This window comes from Ambystoma mexicanum, chromosome 3p (genome assembly GCF_040938575.1).
Source record: "Ambystoma mexicanum isolate Mex_15411 chromosome 3p, UKY_AmexF1_1, whole genome shotgun sequence".
In the NCBI taxonomy this organism is placed as follows: Eukaryota; Metazoa; Chordata; class Amphibia; order Caudata; family Ambystomatidae; genus Ambystoma; species Ambystoma mexicanum.
The window spans coordinates 1,252,328,433-1,252,353,124 of NC_090925.1; the positions used below are offsets into that span (position 1 = coordinate 1,252,328,433).

Here is a 24,692-nt window from a genome sequence, read left to right on the forward strand (position 1 = left end):
CCCCATACTCCACCCCACCACGAAGTACCTGTCGCCCAAACATGCTGATCCTTCAACTTAAGGTGTCAGCTCAAAAACCAGACCCTTAGATAGGGTCGAAACCAGCAAGAAAAAGAGAGGGGGGGGGAAGAGAGGTCTAACCAGGGGAGAGTTCAGACCTTTCCCCAGAGTTCCCACCTTGCGCCCATCATCGCCTTCTTCCATGGTGGGTAGATTGCGCGTCGGTATCCGAGGCGCGGTCGGTACACCCTCACGTGTCCCAGCAGTGTTCTAAGGTCCTCGTAGGGGACTATAGTTAGTTCATTCCTCTTCTTGTTGTGCCGGTGGCTCCGGGATCTCCTGTCCCCCCCGTTCTGGGTGTCTCCTCGGGGAGGCCCGCCTCGGCCCGGGTCGGGGTCGTCCTCTCGGTCTCCTTGGTCTTGCAGTCCAATCGCCCTCTATGTGAGCCTCTGCCCACTTCCAGGCGTCTTGTGGGTCGGTGAAGTGGACAGTAGTGCCTTTATGATAGATCTTAAGTTGGGCCGGGAAGAGCAGGTCGTATTTCACGTTCATCTGGGCAAGTTGTTTCTTGAGTGGTTCAAAGGATTGTCGTGCCCTCTGCACTTCTCGGGTATAGTCCGGGAAGAAGGCGATTCGGGAGCCGTTATGGGTGATCGTCCCCTGCGAGCATGACAATTGCAGAAGGGCATCCCTGTCGCGGTAGTTGAGCAAGCGAGCGATGATAGTCCGGGGCGGAGTGCCCGGGAGCGGTTTGCCCGAAGGTATTCTATGAGCCCTCTCCACCGAAAAGAATTTTGAGAAGGATTGGGGTTCGACGATGTCCACGAGCCACTGCTCCAGGAACAATTCCGTGCATTGTCCCTCTTCCCCCTCCGGCAGGCCCAGGATGCGAACGTTGTTGCGGTGGGACCTTCCCTCACCATCATCCACTCTCGCCTCCAAGGCTTCAGTTCCTGTTCTGGAAGTCAGCTTCTGCAGATCGTGGCGTAGGAAGGAGACATCCGCCGCCATGCTGTCTATTTTGGTCTCCATGGAGGAGCGAGAGTTGGCGATCCCGTCCCGTAAGGAGAGGGATTCATCTCCCGTGGGGGAGTTTGGTCGTGTTGTAGGGTCCGCCGGGGCCGGGGTGGTAGCTACGGCAAACTGGTCCATGCTGCTCTGTGTAGACGGTTTCTTCTGCCTGTCCTTCCCCATGTTCTCGGGAGTAGTGGGGTGTCTGCTACGACGGGGCTGGAATTATTGTATGTACGTACGCCGTTGGAGTGGTCGTACCCCCCCGGTATATGGGATGGTGGCCGTGGAGCGAGTCAAGTGGGGGGTATGAGTTCCAAAAGCCTCCTCCACCAGGGCCTGGGGCTTATATAACGAGGCCCTGCGCCGTTTAGTGGGCCTCCACAATACGCGTGTGCCTCCGGCGCTTCTAGCTGTTCACCCAAGCGGGTGGCGGTCCCCCCTTCGCTGGTACGGTACAGTCCTCAGCGGGCAAGGCTCGATCACTTACTTCTAACGCGGTTTGCAGTCGCGGCGTGGTGTCCCAAAGTGGATATGAGTCAGGAGGCAGGAGCCGCACACCACCGGGACCTCAGGAGGGCCGCCATTTTCCCCCGCACTTCTCTCGCGGATCGGATCCGGCAGGGGCGTCTTCCGGGTGTCAGCGGGGCTCATCCGGTGAATAATCTCAGATTTGGCGGTGGAGGAAGAGAGGATGGTCCCGGGCGTCCGCCTCACTTTCTGTCCCGTGCCCCGCCGTGGCCTCTCGATCAGGCGGAGGAAGTCCGTCCCCAGACACCGGCGGCCATCTTGGTCGCGCAGCTCCGCTGCCGGGCCTCGGCAAAATGTGGATTTATCTCCGTCGTCTGGGCAGGCAGGTGCCCCCACCTCCGTCAATCCGAGCCCGCAGCTTTATGGGCTCGGTCGCAGTGTTTATTCCGCACGAAATCCCCAGGAATCAGGTTGAAAATGCAGGATTATTTTGGCGCTTGCGGGAGCTCACTCGGCTCACGTCCGCATCGTCCGCGCGCTGGCCACGCCCCACAAAGTCCTTTCTTGACAACAGATTGATAAGGGTCTGCAGCAACAGTGCAGTTGCTACTCCAGCCTATTTGCAATACGGAGTGCGACAAGGCATGTGCCTCTTGCAGTCCTTGTATAATATGTTTCATGTTCCTCTTTTTAAAATCCTTGAAGATAGGGGAATACGCTTTAATAACTATGCTGATGATACGCAATGCATTATTCCCCAATCAGGAACCTATGAAGAGGATACTAGCTCCATTAAAAAAATCTATGGGCTGATCTAAGCTTAGATGGTTAAAAGTGGCTTAGCCCTATATAAGGAAAAAACAGAGCAGATGGTGGTAGGCACAAAAAATAAAATACAGAAGCTTGGTCAAGAGTATCCGCACTTGCAGGCTGCAGGATCGCCACAAAACCGAAAGTCAAAACCTTAGTGTTATACCTGGATCAAAATCTAAATATGCGTGCCCAGGTGAATAGCTTTGTCTCTGCATCAGTCTACTATGTCACGCTATTTTCACATATACGACCGTATCTCACGAAAACAAGTTGTTAGACAGTAGCCAGGGCTATTATCAGTACTAAGATCAATTATTGCAGTAGACGTCTGATCAGCATATGCAAAGGTGATTGTGCAAGATAACAAGTAATCCAAAACAGCGCAGTGAGGGTCATAGTAGGTCTGAAAATGGGAGATCACATATCAGAAGCAAGAAAAAAACAACACTGGCTTCCTATTGAGGCCAGAATATAATATCGCCTACTGCTAATAACACACAAATGCCTGGTAGGAGTTATCCCACAGTACCTAGTAGAAGCACTAAAGAGAAAACCAGTACTGAGAGCACTTAGATCCAATGACAGCAATGTGGGACAAGATCGAAACTCAGCCAGGTTCGCAAATGGGCTTTTTTCCCAGCAGCATTAAGAGCATGGAACACTATTCCTCCAGATCTGAGAGAAACAAAATCATCAGGCCTGTTTGAAAAGAAGTTGAAAACCTTTCTATTCAGATAACTTGCATATGAGCTATGCCCAGCTGCTGGTGCATGGGTGCCCCCTCTTTATTTGTTTGTCCTTGTTTTGTCCACTATCTACTCACAGTTTGCAGCCGTATGCCTCCATTATCCCTAATAATGTAATGTCTACATTTGCAATGCGATCTGATTTCAGATGTTATGTGAAACATCAAGTTTAGGAGTTTTCCGGTGTAAACTATGTGCTTGCTCTACCTGATGCTCATCTTGCTCCCTCTCTTAACAGCCCCAGCACCTTGCATTGTGGGCGATGGGCTCATGGAAAGCGATCTGTTACTCCTGGATCAGAACCGCTGGCACATTTTATGAGATGTCGCACAGAAATCCAGGGGCTGTTAGACCCTTGCCATGTACTCAGTGCCGGATTACTAAATAGGCAAAGTATGACTCCTGGCCTATGGGCCCCACTCCTTTTAGGGGACCGGGAAAACGGATCAAAATAGTATTGATTTGATCTTCAAAGAAAATTACAATCAAGCTTTCTTAAATTGTTTCCAAAAGATAGAACAAAATGAATGAACTGGAAGAAACGAAAACTTCACATTAAAGACTCTATAGAGAAAATACTGTATTCATTTAAGGTACCCCTTAACTTAAAGTACATGGAGCAGAGACATCAGATTCACAAAACAGTTTGTCTCTTTAAAGCTCCTCCTCTGGTAGCTGTCAGTTTGTAAACCAATCTGGTGCAAACTACGTACATGTAATGCCGACGTGCACAATAGTTCAATGTTATCCCACTAGAGACGCGCACACGAGAAACCTCCAGAAACTACGCTTTCTGTGAGTTAATGTGTCGCAAGAGTTCCCGCCGATTTCAGACCCTAATAGAATATTTGAGAGTAGAAGCTTCGAAGACACTGATGAGTAATATTTACCTGATGTCTGCGTAACTGTTAAGTTAACTTTTCTGAGTTATAATGAAGTTTGACTAACTTCACCGTCTAATTTAACAGAACAAATCTATCTTGTTCAGCCACTTTTACTAATTTTTGGCTAAGATTTAAGAATCCTTTTCTAATAAAATTGGTTTATTAAAATTGTTGGTTGGTAAAATTAAAAATGTATTGGGAGATAATTTGCGAGTGGGACCTCTGAAATTTCGACGGCCTGGGGCCTCCAAAGGGTTTAATCCAGCACGGCACATACTCCTTAATATCAGTAAATCCTGTGCCTTTGAATGTCGGCATATTCTTTTTTACAGAACGTTGTACCACCACGTTGTGTATGGCTCTATACTGTGTGTTTCCATTCCGGGTTATTAATTCCGTTTTGTCTTTTTTTTCCAGCTGAGTAAAAAATATGGGAGCATCTTCCGATACCAAATGGGCTGGAGCAGTATTCTAGTGGTGAATGGCTACGAGGCGGTTAAGGATGCCCTTGTCAACAAATCAGAGGACACCGCCGACCGACCAATCATGCCGCTTTTTGAAGAGGTGGGATGCACGGAGAACGTCCAAGGTGAGTAGGAATGGCAACCAATGGATTGTGTAGCTTTGAAGCCCTTTAGAGGCCAGTGAGGGCCACTATGAATCTCTCGAAGGGGCATGAAAGCCACAGGGTAATACTCCCGGCAGAATGATCTTGTGCCCCCAATGATGGCTGTTCATGGATTCATTGAAGGCGATCTTTAACAGATAACATTTCTGGATGGTGTACCTTCATCTACCTATGTAGGGCTTGGAGGATAGCTTAGGGGCAATGTGTTTGTCTTGGAAGCAAGACAAATCAAAGTAACCCTTGTTCGAATGCCAATCCGTGCTTAGAAAAGTGGGTCTCCCGCATTAAGTGGTTGTAAAAGATGAAGTAATGAATTACCTAGAGAGAGATCTGTGGCATTTTCTCTGCCTCCTCAAGTTGGCCTCAGACCAGAAAAAGCTGCATCCTCTGTCAACTCACACTTCTGGGTTGCCAGCAATGCTTTGCGTGTGACAGCTCTGACTAAGAAATAGACCCGTGTTTCTGCTCCCACTGTCTTGGGTCCACGTTTGACATCTGAACCCTGGTGGGGGCACTTGAACTGATTTGCAGTATGCATCCTCCTTCGGAAAAAGGGTGCCATTTTGAGCAGTAAAACACGGAGATCTGCCTGCGTGAAATCCTAACAATAGGGGGGGATTTTGTATACTGCAGGCCAAAGGCATAGCTGGGCTTCACGTGCCGCAGGACATTCGCTCATGTCTGTTTCTTTTAAGTCATATATTTTGTTACTGGGCTGGCATAGACACAAGTGTGTGAAATCCCTCTCTGTGAAGTCTCAGCTCACTGGGAAGCGGTCAGTAGTATACCAAAGCCCCTCATCCTGTGTATACTCTACGGTGAATACCTCCACTACATAAACCTATTTTTTAATCTTACCAAAACAGTGTATTAACAATGCATTGCATGCTTGCAAACTTTATTCACAAGATGCTTGTGTGAAAATGAGTTTTGTGTTGTTAAAATACAAGTGCTGTACACAGCAGCGCTGGGAACGGTGCTCCCAGGCCCAGGGAGATATCATGTCAGATATCTCAGCTGTCTCCAAGATAAACCGATATCCATCAAAGAGCGCCTGAACCCCTAAGGTGTGAAATCAGAGCCGCGCTGAAGCTGTCGGCGCTCCGGCTACCAAGAGCCGTTTATAAAGGCTCTGTTACTGGCAGCATTGGATGTCGTCTTCACATGAGTGCACGTTTGTTTGCTTCTATGCTGGAGTTAACTTACCCGGGAGCCCTCCTGTAGTATCCTTGGAACAGGGGGAGACAAGGGTGGCAATGATGCAATGCCAAGTGTCCGCGCGGGGTACTTCTATGATAGTTTGGTCCATGAACGTGGCTCGAGTGTCACGTTGAAATCACGCTCATATCTTTCTTTCATGATTTAAATTAAAACCATAACTGCAGCTCTGGGGGCTGAGTATGCTCCTATTTTTCGGAAATGGGCAAAAAACATTTCAAGTCTTATCTGCTGCAGTTTTGTCCAGTGCAAAATCTGTCAGACTACCGGGAGGATAGCTCAGGGGCAACGGCAGGAGGCGCGACAGAAAAGTCAATTTTGTTTTTGTAAGCAAGGTTGTTCTGAAAAGAGAATAAGCGTTGCTAAAGCCAAAAGTTTGGGCTTTTGTGTAGGCATGGCAAAGGCATTTGCCAGGCACTGCAGTGAAGGTACTTACTACCTGACCATTAATGGTAGCAGCTGCAAAATGGTGCAAGTATCTGGGCATGATAGCAGTGCCTGGCAAATGCATGTCTCGTACCCAGACCTGTTGGCTTTGCCAATGCTTATTTTCAGTAAAGGCCACGCGTACTGACTTTAAATCAAGTGGTTGAAGGTATACATGGTTAAGCCATTTATATTACACAAGTAGTGGACGATTTCCAACTCAATTTAAGACATTAACTCACAGGCACTTCGAGCACACTGATGCTACTGCTGGACATGGGCAGTCAATGGGTGGGTAAATAACCAAACAACACTTACAAGCTTTGTGTCCCTCTTCTTTATCCCATCTCCCTCCAGTTGCAATACAATTAAATAGTTTTGGTATCTACACGGTACTTTAGCACCACCGAATAGCCAAAAATTGTTCATATGGAATGTTTTGTACATTGCTGGGTGGATGCCGAGAAAGGGCATGTAAAATACCACAGTCTGCGGTGGACGTCCAGGATGAGGTGGCTTGTATTTGATCTTCTGTTACTTGTAACCTCAGATCTGAGAAACCAATCTGTGACTGGCGGTATGCAAAAATGTTTAGTGGACTGCCTTTCAAAATGTAACACACTTCCTCAGCCTCTCCGGGCGGGCTGCCATTCGACATTAAGACATGATTGTTTATATCTCTAAACCATCCTACTATCTGGGCGTTCCACAGCGTGTCTTAGTTATACCAAACCCAATGTTGTCCATAAAACCCCATAAAGCGATTGGCATGTGGGAGCACACATTGAATTCCACAGCCATTCACTGTATTTGTAAAAAGAAATGGCGTCAACAATGAAATAGCTTTAATTCGAAATGAATTCTGTAATTTTGCCAAGCATTAGTAAGGGCTATTAGGCTGGAAGATCTTGTAAGTGCCTGAATGACACTTTCATTGTTGATGCATGTAAACAGAGCTGTCATGTCCAGGGAGGCCAAGAGATCATTGGATTCCCAAGGTATTACCTCAACCTTATGAAGGGTATGTTGGGTAAGCTAAACCCAGGCAGGTGATTTACTAACAAAGGTTGGAGAAAATGTTCCTTAACGATGGAAGATGGCTCCATCCTCATACCAATTGATATAACAGTGGGGTGTCCAGGTGTGAGGGACCAGAAAGGGGGGCTCTGTACTTCCCCTCTCTATTTGGTAGAGGAGGCGCACAGAGGACCCCAGCCAAGATTCTCAATAAGGTAGCAATGGACGAGCAATCAAGGCCTAGCTTCTCGGGAGGTGATGCAGGCTGGTTCTTAAGTACAGTGTAGTCCCCAAGCACCCACAAAGGAATATCTGCACACTGCATCGCTTAAAAAACACTCTTTATATAATTAATATTCAAGGTTACATACAATATCACGATAACGCACTTTGTACTCGGTTATCTATAATGGCAAACATATACAGTTCTACGTGGTACCACAATTACTATTAGATCTCTTTAAAGTGCATCAACTGTATGGTTAAATGGCACACAAATCAGTTCATAAAGGAAACCAACAGTAGAGAAAAGAGAAAAGCAGTTGATAAGAACAATTGGCAGAAATACTGGTCACTACCGTTAAACACAGTTCTGTGTGGAGATCCCCCCACCTGGGCAACCTGTAGAATAAAGATACAAGCCCAGTCCATATATTGTTCACAATAGACTTCCCAATAGTTCTGCAACCCCAAAGTACCTGGCGTTGAAGCGTTCCTCGTCGGGGAATCGACGGCCCTTCTGGAGTGTCCTCCCTTTAAGGCAGGAGTCACGGGTCGTCGAACGTCCGACGGAGAACAGGGTGAGCTACGACAGTGAAGTGGCAGCTTCGTTCCTAGCGGTGCTCCTTGACAGGGAAGCGTAATGTCCTGCAAGGAAGAGGCGTGCGGGGCACCTCGGTGTCGATAGTTCTGGACCGCAAAGAGTTTGAAGAACTGTGGCCCAGCAAGGGCGTCGAGTCGTCGGCGTCTCTGTGGTCTTTGGGTGGCGGGAAACCCACCGGCGGATGCTCCTCGGCGCGTCGACGGTCAGGCCTCCTCCAGCAGGATACAGCGGTGACAATGCGGACGAAAGCGTCCTTGGATTCAAAAGTTCTTAGGAAAACAGGAGCACGGCGGCTCCGGTCTGCGACGGCAGTCGTCGACAGTGGCGGACAACAGTCCGGCCGCTTTTACTTGGGATTCCGCAGCAGTCCCTGTCTCATGTCGGCAGCCTGTCGAAGGTCTGTCTACCAGGGAGCTTTGGCAAAGATCTGCTGGTGCACGATGGTCCCTCGTAGCTAGGGAAGAGGGTGCCTTACCAGGTCCTCTCTGGGTCAGTCCTTGGAGACCCAGCAGCTTTCAGATTGTGAAGGAGAGCAACAGCAATTCTTCTCGTCCAGCAGGGCTTCAAGGTCAAGCTTCAGTTACTCTAGTTACTCGTCGTAGTGGACTTCAACTTCTGAACACGATTCCTAGCAGTGAGAGGTCCCCAGATATACTGTTGATCTCCCATTCATTCCGCTGGGTAATACTCAAGCATCCAATCACGGTGAAGGGCATTCATGCAGGCAGGCAGCCAATCAGCCACACGGTGCATTCAGGCCATTCACTTCTCTCCAGACACTCACAACATGTTATGTGTATTGGCACAGGTACCCATCCATTCAACACTCCACACTGCATTCATACCAGTTTCGGGCAGCGCTGTCTCAGTCATTGTGTCAAACACCAGATACTAGACACCCACAACACAGAATGCATATTCGTCACACACTCCATTCACCCAGGTCCCACCCACAGGCGTACCCACAACATACGGTCGTTGGGAAGGCTCCATCCAGTCTGGTCAGCACTACCCCACACTACCATATAAGGAACTTCCACACAACAGCCAGTCAGGGGGAAGGGACAGAGTCAGGGCTTCCCGGGACTTCGGGAAGATCAAGGTAACAGGCGATGGAAGGCAAGAGACCATGGGGGCCATCTTGTCTCCATCAGGAATCTACCGATTCCAATGACAGGGCCTGGGTATCCCAAAATGCAGGACGCTCAGGGCACCAGTCAATTCAGCACAGAGCTGCTACCAGCCCGTACCCTGCTCTGTGGGCCACACACAGGTGCCCAAAAACATACACTAGGGGCACAGGGTTGTACCCCTACCCATGGGTGCCATAAGGGTATCCCATGGGTCTGGTCACCAAAACCAAAAGAGAGAGCTGCACCGCCAGGAGTCTCACATGAACTCCTGCGTGAAAAACATGACAGAACACACAATAAAAAGCAGTAAAGGACAAGGATACCGAGGCCCTGTCCCTCCGATGCATTTCCAGCATCACGCCAGGGAGTTGTCTTCTTAGTTTTTGCCCCTATAGCAACAGAAAGAAGGTGTATGTTCTTGACACTATGCATAAAGACATTTCTTTTCGTTCTTGTTTATGGGACGTGTCATTTTCCAGAATAACGTTAATTGTATGAACCACATTTATAGAGGTACCGAGTACCGTGGCCTTCAATACACACACAATTCAGTCGAAGAGCAAGGCCAATGGACCATGAGTATCCATGTGACTATGTTTAACTTTAGTATTCAGCACCACATGAATGCAGATGTTCGAATCCCAACTTGGTCCCCCCGTGGGTCTTTATGGGCTGGTACATAAAAATGTACACAACAATGTTTCAAAAGAAGGATTAATGCCCCAATTCTTGAAGGCGAATGATTTGGGAATCCAGTCATATACACCCCATTACCTTCACTACGCAGTGCCCTTCCTGGTTTACAGAATAAATACTCATGTTGCCTAGTTCTGCTTGGACCAAGTCTGCTTTCCCTTATATTAACCATAGTGGCAGAAGAGAGTCGCGACATATGAGTGAATTGCATATGGTTGTGTGATGAATGAGCGCATGGAGTATGAGTACATGGCACATGAGCATATCGTGTATAGCATACAGTCTATGCATGTATGGCATATGAGTAAGTGGCATATGAGTGTGTGGCATATGAGTGTGTGGTGTATATGTTTGAGGCGTATGGGATATACGCGATTTTGGCGTTTAGGTGTTTAGCATGTGAGTATATTGCATGCATGTGTGAGCAAACGTGCATGAGTGTATGACATTTAAGTAAATTATGAATGTTAGCTCATACAAAATACACCTGTTGTACATGCCACATATGCATTTGCAAACTCACATTAAAGTGAGGACTGATTATGATCTGAGTTGTTATATATACAGGATGTGTATAGGACATGTACATTTCATACATAATGTGCATCATATACATATGAACACTTGCATCAAAGTCAGTCCTGAGATGTACATGTACATTTCATATAGATGTACATTACTTCTGTGCATGGTGAGATACAGTTAATCTTAAAACTTGAACATCTTAAAATTGTCAAACTCGATTTTTAAAATGTCCATGTTCATTTCGTACATGTAAATATTAAAAGTAACATCAAGCTTATGTCGTATGTGTGTATGATGTATGACTGGCAAATTACTGTGTATGAGTTTGTGGTGTACGGCATATGAGTGTTTGGTGTGTGTCTAGTATGTGAGCATATGGCAAGACAATGGGCCTCATTACACGGTAGGCGGTAGCCATGGCGCTATTAGCGCCATGGCTACCCTCTTAACGCATTCCGGGTCCGTGTTCCCGGAATAGGGATTTACTGGGTCATTCCGACCCTGGAGGACCCGGTAAGTCCCGATTCCGGGAACCATTCCCCATTCCCGTTTGAGCCCCCTTAGGGCTCAATGGGAATGGGGAAGGAGCTAATAACGGTACCGTTATTAGCTCTGAAGTCCCTTAGCGGGTCCCTTCCCTAACGCCTGGTAAAACCAGGCGTTAGGGAGGGACCCGCTAAGGGACCTCGTAGTAGGGTGGTAAGGGATTAGCGGCACCGGTGCCGGTAATCCCTTACCGCCTACCGTGTTATGAGGCCCAATGTAAGGTATGTGAGGGTATACTGAGTGAGTGTATGAAATATCAGTATTTGGCGTTTGATTATAAATTCATATGAAATGTGCATGTCCTATCTGCCTCGTAAACATATGAAAGGTTGCATTAAATTGATGACTGAATTTAATGTGTTTGTATAGCTATAGGAGGCAACAAGAAGAGTTACATTTTGTACATGTATGGAATATTCATCTCCTGTTCATTCATCTCATGATATTTGTGTATGTGACAAATGTAGGGTGAACCAAAAGAGGTGATGGCTGGAAGGTTTAGAATTAATCTCAACCTCTGGCATTGCTCTGGGCAACCCTCTAGACTAGTGTTCTTCACCTGCCAAGCAATTACAAAATGGGAAACAGTATATGCAAATCAGGCTTGGTCCCACCCTAAAAGGGGAAGTCCAGCTCGAACTACTAGGTCACGACCCTTCTGCACAAGACCACAAGCATCCCAGACATGTTTCGGCCTCATTGGACATCATCTGTGAGGAGTAGCTTGGGTCCCAAGGGCCAGACCCACCCGTCCCACTTGGGGTGACAATAGCTAAACAAAACATTGGTCTGTTGGGTTGCCCAGAGCAATGCCAGAGGTTAAGATTAATTCTAAAACTTCCAGCCATCACCCCTTTTGTTTAACAAATATAGGGAGCCCAGGTGAAGATTGTTTCATTCCTCTCTTAAAATCAAACAACATTATGCAGTGTGGCCAGCGTTCATGGATCTCTTATTGGCTAACTCTCCTGTCTGTCTTTGCTGCGATTTGTGTAGAAGATGATATGTCTATAAGGAAGACATCTTTACGTATATCATCTGTATGGTATGCAGACTTGCCTCCAAAGAGGGAGCACCTACAACCCTTTTTTATTGATTGTCTTGTTTATATTTCATTTTGTCACTTTTGTTTTCCCATCCACTAACAGTTGAAAAACATAAATGTACCCTGTGGAGTCTAAGCCTATCGTAGCCAGGGGGCTCTGTATGTGATCACAGGAGCTACTGATGGTCCATGCAAAGATTGAATCATTAAGGCTACACTTCCCATAATCCATTTAGCAGGTATAATGGGGGCAGCACCAATTCTGGGACCACCAAGTGTATCTAGCTGCCTACGAGTAACCATCTGGCATGTGCACAATGCTCCCCACCTACCCCGTGCCAGTCTCCAAGGCGTTGCAGTGGTTCAAGGTTTGTGTCTAAGGGTGTGAGTTCCTCTCATATACAACTGTATAGAAGTAATGATTTGAAGCATCTGGCTGACATGGGCTCATATTTTACCCACTTGCAAAGCGCCTGGCACTTCCAATCTAATGACCTGTGAACTTTCGTCTCTGGGAAAGGTGTGAATTAACACTTTTTCAAATAGCAATATTGGTGTACCCGCCAAGCAAGGTGTATTGAGCTTGATTATAACGGCACCAAGCCTGGGGCTGTTTATGGAAAACTGCAGTAACTTGTCACGGCACACATTTGTCATTATTTTGTATATCCATTAATTTGGAGTACAGGGATGTCATTACACTACATGCACTTTCTGTACAAAGTGCTATTGGGAAACTTTTTGGATGATATCACTTGTAGACCTCCGCGACCTCGTTTTTGCAAATTTGCACTGTCGCATTGGTGTGTTCAAAGAAAACAGAGACTTAGAGTTCTGAATCTTTGCAGTACTGTTGGGATTGATGCCAGTAATATCCAACGCTTTTGTCACCATCGCAATATTTGAGAATGACATCACAGGAAACAGCCCTGGTTTGAGAAAGGCAGTACGTCGAAACACGTGTTACCGCAAAACGGACACCAATAAATATCAACACTACTTTAACCACTAAGAGCGCTTGATCATTTTCTTGGCGCAGTAATAAGGTGTGCTCAAAGTGTCTTATTGCACTTCTGTACAACCCTTTTACAAGTGCTTGAGGATGCAGGAATATGATAGTGCCAGTACATTTGTGATTGCATTAATTGCAATACACAATTTGTTGTGTATGCCTTGAAATGTCTGTGCAATTTGGACTATGTTGGAGGCATAATATGCAAAGTGAAGCTCAGGAATTTTGAACATGTACATTCAATCTGGATGATCTGGTTGCATTACCCTTTCACGAAGAAAGGTACGGAGATGTTAGTTGGCACGCTTTACACCGGAACAAGGTACGGAGATGTTAGGTGGCACGCTTTACACTGGAACAAGGTACAGAGATTTTAGGAGGTGTGCTTTACACCGGAATAAGGTACAGAGATGTTAGGTGGCACGCTTTGCACCAGAACAAGGTACGGAGATGTTAGGAGGTGTGCTTTACACCAGAATAAGGTACGGAGATGTTAGGTGGCACGCTTTACACCGGAACAAGGTACAGCGATGTTAGGTGGCACGCTTTACACCGGAACAAGGTACAGAGATGTTAGGAGGTGTGCTTTACACCGGAATGAGGTACATAGATGTTAGGTGGCACGCTTTACTCCGGAACCAGCTACGGAGATGTTAGGTGGCACGCTTTTAACCGGAACAAGGTACGGAGATGTTAGGAGGTGTGCTTTACACCAGAATAAGGTAGGGAGATGTTAGGTGGCACGCTTTTCACCAGAACAAGCTACGGAGATGTTAGGAGGTGTGCTTTACACCGGAATAAGGTACGGAGATGTTAGGTGGCACGCTTTACACCGGAACAAGGTACAGATATGTTAGGAGGTGTGCTTTACACCGGAATAAGGTACGGAGATGTTAGGTGGCACGCTTTACACCAGAACAAGGTACGGAGATGTTAGGAGGCGCGCTTTGATAACGGATTGAGTGCAAGAAAAGAACTGGTGACTGCTTTGTGGTTAACAGAGTTTATAGCGTTTGATCACATGGCAGTGGCTGTTATATGCTGGTGGTTATGTATGCGCACGTTAATCCTATGATAAAGCTGCTTATGTCAGCACAATGTTGGGCCTTTGTGTTAGCATGGATGCAGTCGCATGCTGTTCCAGCTTTTAAACATTTTTATATAAAGATTATTGTTTTTTTTTAAAATAAACTTTGATTCATGCAGTACAGAAAACAATATATGTATAAATATTTGAACATAGACTTTGGATGCAGCAGGATAAGGGCAGTCAAGGCACTCACTGATAACAACAACTGCGAACCAATGAAGATGATTGCAGTCTCGCCACTGTGACGAGGAAGAGTAACGTTGTGGTAGGTTACTGTGATGAGGAAGAGTGAGATGATGGTAGTAGAGGACTGTGACGAGGAAGAGTGAGGTGATGGTAATTGAGGACTGTGATGAAGAGTGACCTGGTGGTTGTGGACATCCGTCCAACACTTTGGGCTGTAGCCGCAAGCAGATTTTGCTTTTTCACATTCAAACCTGTCCCGATTTCGAAAATGTTGCTGCACCCGTGCAGTTTTGCCCTGTCTTGACAAAATCACTTCAAACATTCAAAGTTGGGTCTGTAATCTTTTGTAAACCTTTGTGCAGATTCGTCAAACGGCACCAAAGTTATAAGCCATCCAAAAACTTTAGAACCCCCCTCCATTTTTGCCCCCTCTTGGCGAAACGACACCAAACTCTGCAACAACATTCACTGTGGGGTCTATATATTCATTGCGGACGTAGATATCTCTTATTTCTTTACCTACTTTTTGGGCATTTTAAAAATTAATCTATTGGATGGATTAACACTAAATTTGCAAAAGCCCGCTTTCGGGACCAGGCGTCCGCTCCTCGCCCAAGTTTTGTGCAAATACGTCCATTGGGTTGGGCAGTAGCCACAAGCACAACTATTTTCCATTCATGTCTATCCGGATTTCAAACGTTTTGGGACCCCGACCCTCATATAAATGTTTCCCCCCTTTATAAAACTGCACCAAACTGTGCAAAGAAAAATCAGCGTCAGGTCTATACTTTTTTTGCAAAGTTTTGCGCAAATTCGTCAAATAACGGCAGTTATAATTTGCCCAAAAACTGCTTTTCCTAGGGGAAAGGCAACTTAACCATAAGTGCAGTGTTGCTACTGCAGACTCTGTAATATATGTAAAATCAATATATTTTTTGAAGCTGGTGTATGGACTGGCTAATAGCCCCCACCCCTGAGGACAGTTTCCCATTCTGATGTGGTAATTGGGGCTGGCTAGTGACTCCTCTTGCACGGTCTGTTCTCTGATTGTCACGCCCTAACCATGCCCCTGGGGTTGACTCCCTTGGCCTGTCTCTTCTCATCAACCTATGAAATGGAATGTGATTGTCTAGTCTCTCTTCCTACTTGAGGCCCATCCCGTTTCTTCTGTAGATTTGGATGGGGTCCCTGCGTCCGAGTGAGAAGACCCGAGCATACAGGCGTTGCTAGTTCTGTGGGACGTCTGTTCCTTGCCCCCCTTTAAAGAGGCAGTAACTACAAAGCCATCCAGTTTCAGTGTTATCGGAAGTACCGTGCCTTGGGAGAGTCTGATTTCCAGATGGTCTATGCATCCCGGGTGTACACCTCTGTGGTCGGTACAAGTTCCCTGACAAAGTGTTGTTTGATCCCTGCAGGGACAGGGCCCATTAACTTCCCTGATCCTGGTCCTATTATGTCCACCTCGAAGGCAGCAGCGATGGTGAACCGAGATCCCTTCCCTAGTACCCACTGGGCACATCTATTCTAAATTGTGGAGCTACCAGGCTCCTTTGGTCACTCTTCTGCAGAGCCACATAAATAAGTACACATATTTTTTAAGATGCTTTTTGTGCATAACTTTTTATTTCACTGTTTAGTGTTTATGTATACAAAAACTGTGGAGAGAAAAAATGAAAAAGAAATGTTAGTCCATTGTTATTTACTGCACTTGTTTAATGGCTTACAGATGTTTCACACATTCCTGGTGCTCAGAATGTTTCCTCTGAATGCATGTTTAATGCATTGTTTGATGCCATTTGTAATGTGCAAGGTGTTTTTTGTGAGATTTAAGAGCGGATGTTCATAGCTTTGCCAATGTTTTAGTCAGGGGTCAAGTCCTAACAAATAAAGCAGGGGGACTCATCAACAAACGCAATGGGATGTGACGTCTACAGAAATTAGCATATCAAGGTGAAATATGCACATTTCATTAAATTGGCTTTGCATAACCACCCAAATTGAACAGGACGAATGGCATTTGCCTTTCATAAAATCAACACACACACAAAACCAAGAGAGGATATTTTCTTCTAATAATGTTTTTGAAAACATTAAAAGGTGTGCATGTGTACACTCCAAGAACCAAAACAAATGTTTTCCCTGGGACTTGCAGCACCGAAATGGGACATTTCACCTTTAGTTGTTGGTTATTTTTCATCAAGTTATATTTTGCTGTGGTGAAGTCTCCGGCCCACAAATCTGCTGACTGCGGTTTGATCCCCGTGGTCGGCTTTAATTCATAAATTCAATGAGGACATTCAATGTTTCTCATTTAGCTCGGGGGGACTGAGTCCACCCTCTGAATAAAGTGGGTGGACTCCGTCCCCCCAGGTGTACCCTCGACTTGAGCCCTGGTTTCAGTGAGGAATGTTCATTACACCGCTCAAGGGTTCTGGAATTGTTCTGTGCGCACTGTTGTATAGCTAGCATCTTCGATGGTATTTTTTCAATGTAGAATAATATTTGTATTGTAGTTAAAGTATGCTTTATTTTTTTCCATACGTCATATAGTTTGTACCATAGTTGTACTGCATAATAATACCTTGATACACAGATCATTGAGTGGTGGTGTATTAATCAATCGTGTACCAGTAACTGGTGTCCAGAAAAGTTTTATGTACAATACTTGCACATCTGATGTTACACTTCCTATTTTAGGTACGCATTACTGCACACTTTTTTTCTGAACGACTGCATTTTGGAGTAAGTCTGTAAAAGTTAAATTTGGCTTGTATTTAACCTACTTTTATTTATTTATTTTTTCTTTTTATTATCAAGTTTATTGAATTTTATAGAAAACATACAAGCAACAAACTTATCAGCATTGTAATCGTAGAACTCATTGCATAGAATCCACACCCCATAACCACCCCCAACCTTCACAGAATCTAAAAAGCAAAACAGACCAACTTAGTATCACATGTCATCCAAAAACCCACCCCACATATCATCAAACAATTTCAACTTTTTGTTCCTGCGAAGGATAACCCTCTCAATTCTGGCCACTTACCTCAAGTCCTCCACCCATTCTGAACAGGTCGGCCTCTCATCACATTTCCATTTTCTCAAAACAATTTTTTTCGCGGAATTTGCAGCCCTAAAAAACCAGCATTTCTGTGGATAAGGGAGATCTTCCACTTTATCATCCTCACCCAAGATGATAGTGTTATAATCAAAATCCTCTTGCAGTAATAGAACCTCATTAATCTTCTCAGTGACACTCCTCCAAAATGTCCTCAGTTCATAACAGTCCCAGATCAAGTGTTCAAAGGAGCCGACATTATGCTTACACCTCCAACAGGCCTCTGAGTCAATCATCCTTCTCGCATAAAGTCTCTGGGGAGTCCAAAACACTCTGTTAAGAATTTTGATTTGGCGGCATTGTTCTCCAAGATTAATGGATGTCAGAGTTACGTTTTTACAAATAAACCTCCACCTCTCCACAGTCATATCAGAGCCAAGGACCTCAGGCCACTTAGTTAACAACCCCTCTGCTGGCGTGTACTGTTGGCTCAGATTTCTATATACTTTGGACGCCATACCACCTAATGTCTTATATTCAGGTAGCCATAACTGCCAACCACCGCCATCAACAGTTCTCTGGTTCCGCAGCAAACCTCTCAATTTTCTGTATTCACCCATTGTACAGTCTCTGAGATCTTTAATTTGTGCAAGTCTTCTATAGCTGATCCATTTGCCGTCTTCCATCAGATCACTCAACCACAGTACACCACTCAGGAGCCAGTTCAACTACAATAGCGGCCTCCCATTCAGCAAAATACCTGGATTCAACCAGATAGGGATGTAATCATTATCACATACCTTGCGCTTACTTTTCTTCCATAGTTCCCTCCAACAAGTTCTCAGGAATCTTGTCGGCGGAAATGAGCGATAACCAGATCCACCGTGGACAGTATGGTCCTAGGCGGCAACGGAGAAGAACTACTTGATTCCGCCAGCGTCCAAACATCCTCCGAATCTTCAATAAATGGAACCAGATGCCTGGCTCCAAAGGCCAAATGATAATTCTCAAAGTCAGGAACCCCCAAACCTCCACAGTCTTGGGACAGCTGCAATTTTCACAAGCTGAGGCGTGGCTGTTTGTTCTCCCAGAGAAAAGACTGGATTAAACTCTCAATTTTCCGCCAATGGCCCTTCTTCACGTCCAGGGGAAGCACACTGAGCACATAGTTGATTTGCGGTGTTGATGTCATTTTGATGGCATTCACTCTCCCCCAGAGACTCAATTTAAGTGCATTCCATCTCTTCAGATCCAGCTCCAAAGATTGAATCACATGTGTAATATTGACATCCATTATTTTCGAGACATCATTCGTTAGCCAAATCCCAAGGTATCTCATCTTATTCGGACACCACTTAAAGGGAAAGCCCTGCATCTTCAAAACAGTGAAAGTGGTTGATGCCAGCAGCGCTTCCGACTTGGTCCAATTGATCTTGTATCCAGAAACCTTCTTGAACACATCGATCAACTCCATCAGCACAGGAATGGAGCTCTCCACATTCTGAACCACCACCAGCATGTCATCCGCATACAACCAAACTTTCTGGGAGGCGGCACCAAAGCGTACGCCCTCAATTCTATCCTCTTCTCTTATCCTCACAGCCAGCAATTCCATGGCTATCACAAACAGAATCAGCGACAGTGGACAGCCTTGCCTCGTGCCTCTCCCAAGTTCAAAAATTCCCGAGTCCATGCCATTAGTCCGAACACAAGCAGTCGGCCCGGAATACAGCAGTCTTATCCATCCAATCATGGTATCTCCAAAACCAAAGCCTTTCAATGTACTTAAAAGATATGTCCATTCAATACGGTCGAAAGCTTTCTCAGCATCCAAGGACAACGTCACCACATCATTATGGTGTTCTTTGCTTTCATACAGTGTCAGCAACAATCTTCTCACATTTTCTGAAACATGTCTGCCTTTTACAAATCCAGATTGGCTTACATCTATGATATCCATCAGCGCATTCTCAATCCTTAAAGCTAACGCCTTGGCGAAAATCTTGTTGTCCGTGTTCAATAAACTGATCGGCCTATAGCTGCCAGTTTTCACTGGTGATCGTCCCTCCTTCAGAAAAACGGAGATTGAAGCATGTCTTGTTGAATTCGGAAGGCACCCATTCTTCAAAGAGGCGCGCAGCATCTCTAGAATCAAAGCAAACACCTCTTCTGGGAAAATTTTAAAAAGTTCAGCTGGTAGCCCTTCCGGACCTGGACACTTCCCAGAATTCAGCTCATAAGCAGCCAACCTGAGATCCTCCACGTTCAAATCTCTTTCCATACACTGCAAGTATTCCAAACTCACTTTCTTCAGATGGCAGTCATCAATGAATTGACCAATTGTACGCTCAGATAAGTTGATCTCTGAAGAGTACAGGGTTTTATAATATGACAGAAATGCTGCATTAATCTCCACAGGATCAAAAGTCACCAACCCATCCTGTCTTTCCACTGCATTGACAGATCTGCTACTGTCCATAACCCTCAACCGATGTGCCAGAAACCTACTTTTATTTGTGAATACGCATGTTCATTTTAGTTAAATTGTTGAGCTGATTCTTTAAAAGTATCCGTGCCTTTGTTTTGTAAGATATGTTAAAGTGCGTATCGATGTAAATATTCGTAGAAGTCTTTGTTTGAAGAGCAAGCATTTTGCATTTTGTCAGCTCCATCACCAAAACCAGAATTCTTTTCTGTTTTAGGCGTGCAGCAAAAAGAGCAAAGGTTTCAGTTTGCGTTTTAGGTTGCATTTTTCTGGGGTTGTGTGAAAGCAAAAGTGAACATGTGCAGATGTGGCGTGGCTCATTCATTGTGTGTGCATGTGTTTTCATGTGTGTTTATTAAGTTTTGTGTGTGTTTTATTTCCCGCATGTCTGTGGTGTGTGTGACCTCTGCGTGTTGTGATGATTGTTGTGTGAGCATGGCTATATTGTGTAGTTGTGAGTTCTGAGTTCCATACTGGCATATGTTTTTTTTTATCTGTTTGTGCACGTGATATGTATTCATGTTTTCATTCTGTGATGGTGCACTATTTTGTGAGTTTAGCTTTTTTTGTGTAGTTCTGGGGTCTGTTTTACAGTAGCAGTGATATTGCATTCTGTTTTTTTTAATATGTTTTTATGTTTGATATGATGCTGACTTATAATTGTTTATTCTGTTTGTTCGCGTGCATTTTTGAGTGTGTATGTGTGTAGTAACCAGCAGATTATCTTCTTTGTTAAAGTGCGTGTGTGAGTGTGTCTGTATTTGTTCCATATATGTCTGTGGCATGTGTTCTTGTTCTGCTTGTTGTGATGCTAAAAATGCAGCTAATATACTGCACATTGCAGTGCATAATGTTTACTTATATACATTGGGTGATGTGAATGTTAATGCAGTTGCGCTGTATTGTGCTAAGCATCCTCTCTGCCTTTCACTCTATGAAGAGTCATCCTTGGGAACCTAGTAGCACTAGACATGGCCACCTATACCTCCCACTCTTCTTTGAACATCCAGCAGGGGCGCATAGAGTCGTCTCCACCAAACACCAATTTTGGTAATTCAGGCCACAGCTTTACGTAATACGCCAATATGTCATCAACTCCAATTCCACGCGGAGGGACTTGTGGGTTTCCACTCACTTCTGAATGTAATGCATGATCTAAATGATTCTATCTTACCATTGACCCAGAGTACTGTAATGTTTTATACATTCCCGCCCCTCTTTTGGCTGGCCTCGTGTTCATCTATGTTGGTCCTCAAATGATCCAAGTAGTTCCACAGCCAGGATCTTACCTGGTTTCATTTCATCTCTTACAGGCATAGTCTTTGCAAGGTACGGCCAAGGCTGGAAAGACATGAGGCGGTTCTCGCTCTCCACCCTGAGGAACTTTGGGCTTGGGAAGAAGTCCCTAGAGGAGAGGGTGATCGAGGAGGCCAGCTTCCTCTGCACTGCTTTCGAACTCAAAGAAGGTGAGCACGAATAACAGATGTATTCCTCTTTCTGAGAGACACTGAGATCTGCTAACTCCTTATGTGTCTCGGTTACTTTTAAAACACAAGTAAGTAGTGCTGTTAGTGTGTTATGCGTCGATTGTATGCCGACAGCAAGTGGTATTCTGAGAAAGAACCCTCCATAACCAGAAGTGCATATAGCTACATTTTCAAGCCACCTGGTTGGTTGGTATTTTCAGTTATTAATGTATGTTGTCATTACTGAAGTGACAAAGTCACTTGAAGAGATTCCATCAAACTCCTCTCGTTTACAGTTCAAATCCACCAGTCGCACACTAAGGGCCAGTGTGAAAGATGCGTACAGCGTTAATCATTCATGAAGTTGTTTGTTATTGCATTTTACAGTAGAAAATGAAATGTTTCACCTTTGTTTACACTCATAAAATATGTGTCTATGCATAGCGTGTTTAATGCTGTATTTCTAGAATGGGAGTTAATGGACAGTAATAGAAATCGATGATGGTTTTGGATTAGTGATCATTTTGGGTGCACAGTAGCATTTTTCTGGACCTGTTTAGGCACATGAAAATATAGTCCTGCCTAATTGAAATGAGGAGGAGGTGGTTGGTTAACAGCCAGCCCAAATGAACAGCCTGTGACTTTCTGGCACTTTCATGTGACTATCGACAGGGGCAGAGCATAGGAAGCATAGCCCGAACCAAACTAAGGGCATACCAGGTAGTTGTCCTCTCAAGAAAATGTTTGAAATGGGTTACAATGGCTAATTTTACAACACACTTTCTGTGAAAAATTGGGTAAAAAGCCACACAGTTTACAATCTGTTTTGTAGGATCATGATGCCTTTGCCCACATCGTATTCTGGAAGTGTAAATCAAATCTTCATGATGGATGTGCTCATAGATTTCCATACTGACTGCAAAAATATATTCAAGTATTTTCACTTATGAACATACTCATATTTGCTTTGCCCATAATGGCAGTAATGATGCTTTAAGAAAGCATGCCCATGCTGGCCCTGCCAATATATGCCAGTATCCCAGGTAATAAAATATTCTTGTTGGCTTTGTCCATAATGCAAGAAAAAAATGCCATGCCACTACAATGCCAGCTTCACAAATGTAGGCTAGTATGGCCACATAATAATAATTATCATGTTGCCTTTGTCTATAATGCCATTCAAATATGCTATGCTTCTGTAAGAAAATACGTCTACACTGGCTGCACCAATGTAGGCCAGTATGCCCATGTACGAATACTCGTGGGCTTTGCCCTTAAGGCCAGAATAATATGGCATGCTACTGTAACAAAACATGTCCATACTAGCTGCATCAAAGTAGGCTACAATTTCCAAATAAGAACACTCACCATGTTGACTTTTTCCATGATACCAGTACATAATGCTATGCCACTGTAAGAAAGCATGTACATACTGGTTTGACAAATCTAGCCCAGTAGGATCAGGTACGAAAACACACATGTTTTCAATATGCCTTTCCGCTTTAAGGAAGCTTTTCCATACTGGCTGCACCTTACTTACTCTGGCCACCTTCTTCAGCCGCCAGGACAGTCCACCCTCTTCTTCTCTGATGGGCTGACCTGGCCTCCTCTCTGCTTTCCTCCTCCTCCCAACTCCTCCTGCTGAGGAGTGATAAGAGCCATCTTGATTGTCCAGGCTCTTCCGGTCCTTTCCACAACCTATGCAACTCTCTATATCTCTTCATTCTTTCTTCTTGCCCGACGCACACCGCTGGCCACACCTTAGATGCTCTTATCTCTACAGACATCCCTCTCTCTATCCCTCTCACTACCTCACTCTCCTGGACTGATCATTCTCTTCTCTCTTCCCACATGAAGCTCTCTTCTCCTCTAGCACTGGCACATCCTTCACTGCCTCCTGCCTTTATGATCAACCGACCCATGAAAAGAGAGACAGTGGCTACCTTTGCCTCTACCTACTCTCCTCCTTCTACTCCTGTGGCTGACTGCCACCCTGACACAGCCCTCTCTAATTTTCACCTCTCCATTTCCAACACTCTTGACATCCTTGCCCCTGTCATGAGGGTCAGTCTGAAGCCTTCCAAAAAGTGCAACTCTCTGTACGACACTGAGCTGGCTGCCCTTAAACAGAAGTGCAGAGCAGCAGAATGGAAATGCAGATCTTCAGGTGCACCATCTGACAAACTGGCCTATTTCAAAGGAAATATAGACTCTGCATCCGCTCCAAGAAAAGAGTCTATATTCAAGCCCACATCTCAGCGGCATCTAACAACACGGCTGAACTCTTCAAAGTCTACAAGGAACTGGTCAATCCTACTGCAGCCTCTTCCTCTACTGCTCCCACACAGGCCCTTTGCTCGGCCCTGGCTGCACATCTCACTGCCAAAACACATGACACCCAGTCCTTTCTCTCCCCCACACCTTTGCCTGCACCCACATCCCTTGGGCCCCCCCTCGGCCACCCTTCTTGCTCTTCTCTCCTCCCTCTCCCCTGTCACACTTGAGGAGGTCTCTAGACAAGTCCGGTCCATGAAAGTCTCTTCCAAACAGGTTGACCCATGCCCTCCTAAAACCATCAAGGACAACATTGATTCTCTTGCTGCAGCCTTGGCCAACCTCTGCAACCTCTATTTTGCCACTGGAGTTTTCCCCACTTCTCTCAAGCACTCTCTCGTACACCCTCTGCTCAAAAAACCCTCTGCTGACCCTTCTATCCTGGCAAACTATCGCCCGATCTCTATCACTCCTTTCCTGGGCAAACGCCTGGAGAAATTAGCTATCTCTCAGTTTACCCTCCACACTGAATCTGTTTTTGTCTCCATGACCATCAGTCTGGCTTTAGAGCATCCGGAAGCATGGAAACTGCTCTTCTGTACACCCGTGAAGACCTGCTCTCAAATCCTGACTCTAAATCTCCTTCTGACCTTGTTCTTCTCAATCTCTCTTCTGCCTTCGACACAGTAAACCACAACATCCTTATCTCCCGTCTCTGTGATACACTGGGCATCACAGATCTGGCCCTGGTGTGGCTTGCCTCCTTTTTCTCTGACTGTCCTCCCCAGGTGGAACTTGGGTCCTTTCTCCCCTCTGGCCCAGAGGATCTCTACCTTCACCTCTAACTTTCAGTGTTATGCGAATGACCCGCAGCTCTCTTTCAGGCTGCCGTCGGCCTCTTCCTCCTCCTCGTTCATTCCTGACCTTCTGTCTGCAATTCAGTCTTGGTGTGCTGCTAATGATGTCTGCCTCAATGCCAGTAAGACAGAGATTGTCCTCATTGGGACCCTTGTTCCCGCTTTCCTAATTTCTCACTGGCCGGCTCCCCTTGGCCATGCGCCCCCACCTTCTACTGAGGCAAAGAATCTGGGGATCATTTTCGACTCCACTCTCTCCTTCTCTTCTCACATCTCGGA

The 24,692-nt window shown here is 45.4% G+C and overlaps 1 protein-coding gene across 1 annotated transcript in view; it reads left to right on the forward strand.

The window, feature by feature from the left end:
* Positions 1–24,692, forward strand: part of LOC138581416 (cytochrome P450 2D15-like) — a 458,914-nt gene that overhangs the window by 163,327 nt on the left and 270,895 nt on the right. Inside the window, exons 2-3 of the mRNA XM_069652731.1 lie at positions 4,343–4,514; positions 21,130–21,282. Coding sequence (XP_069508832.1) covers positions 4,343–4,514; positions 21,130–21,282 — 325 coding nt within the window. The remainder of the gene's footprint in view (positions 1–4,342; positions 4,515–21,129; positions 21,283–24,692) is intronic.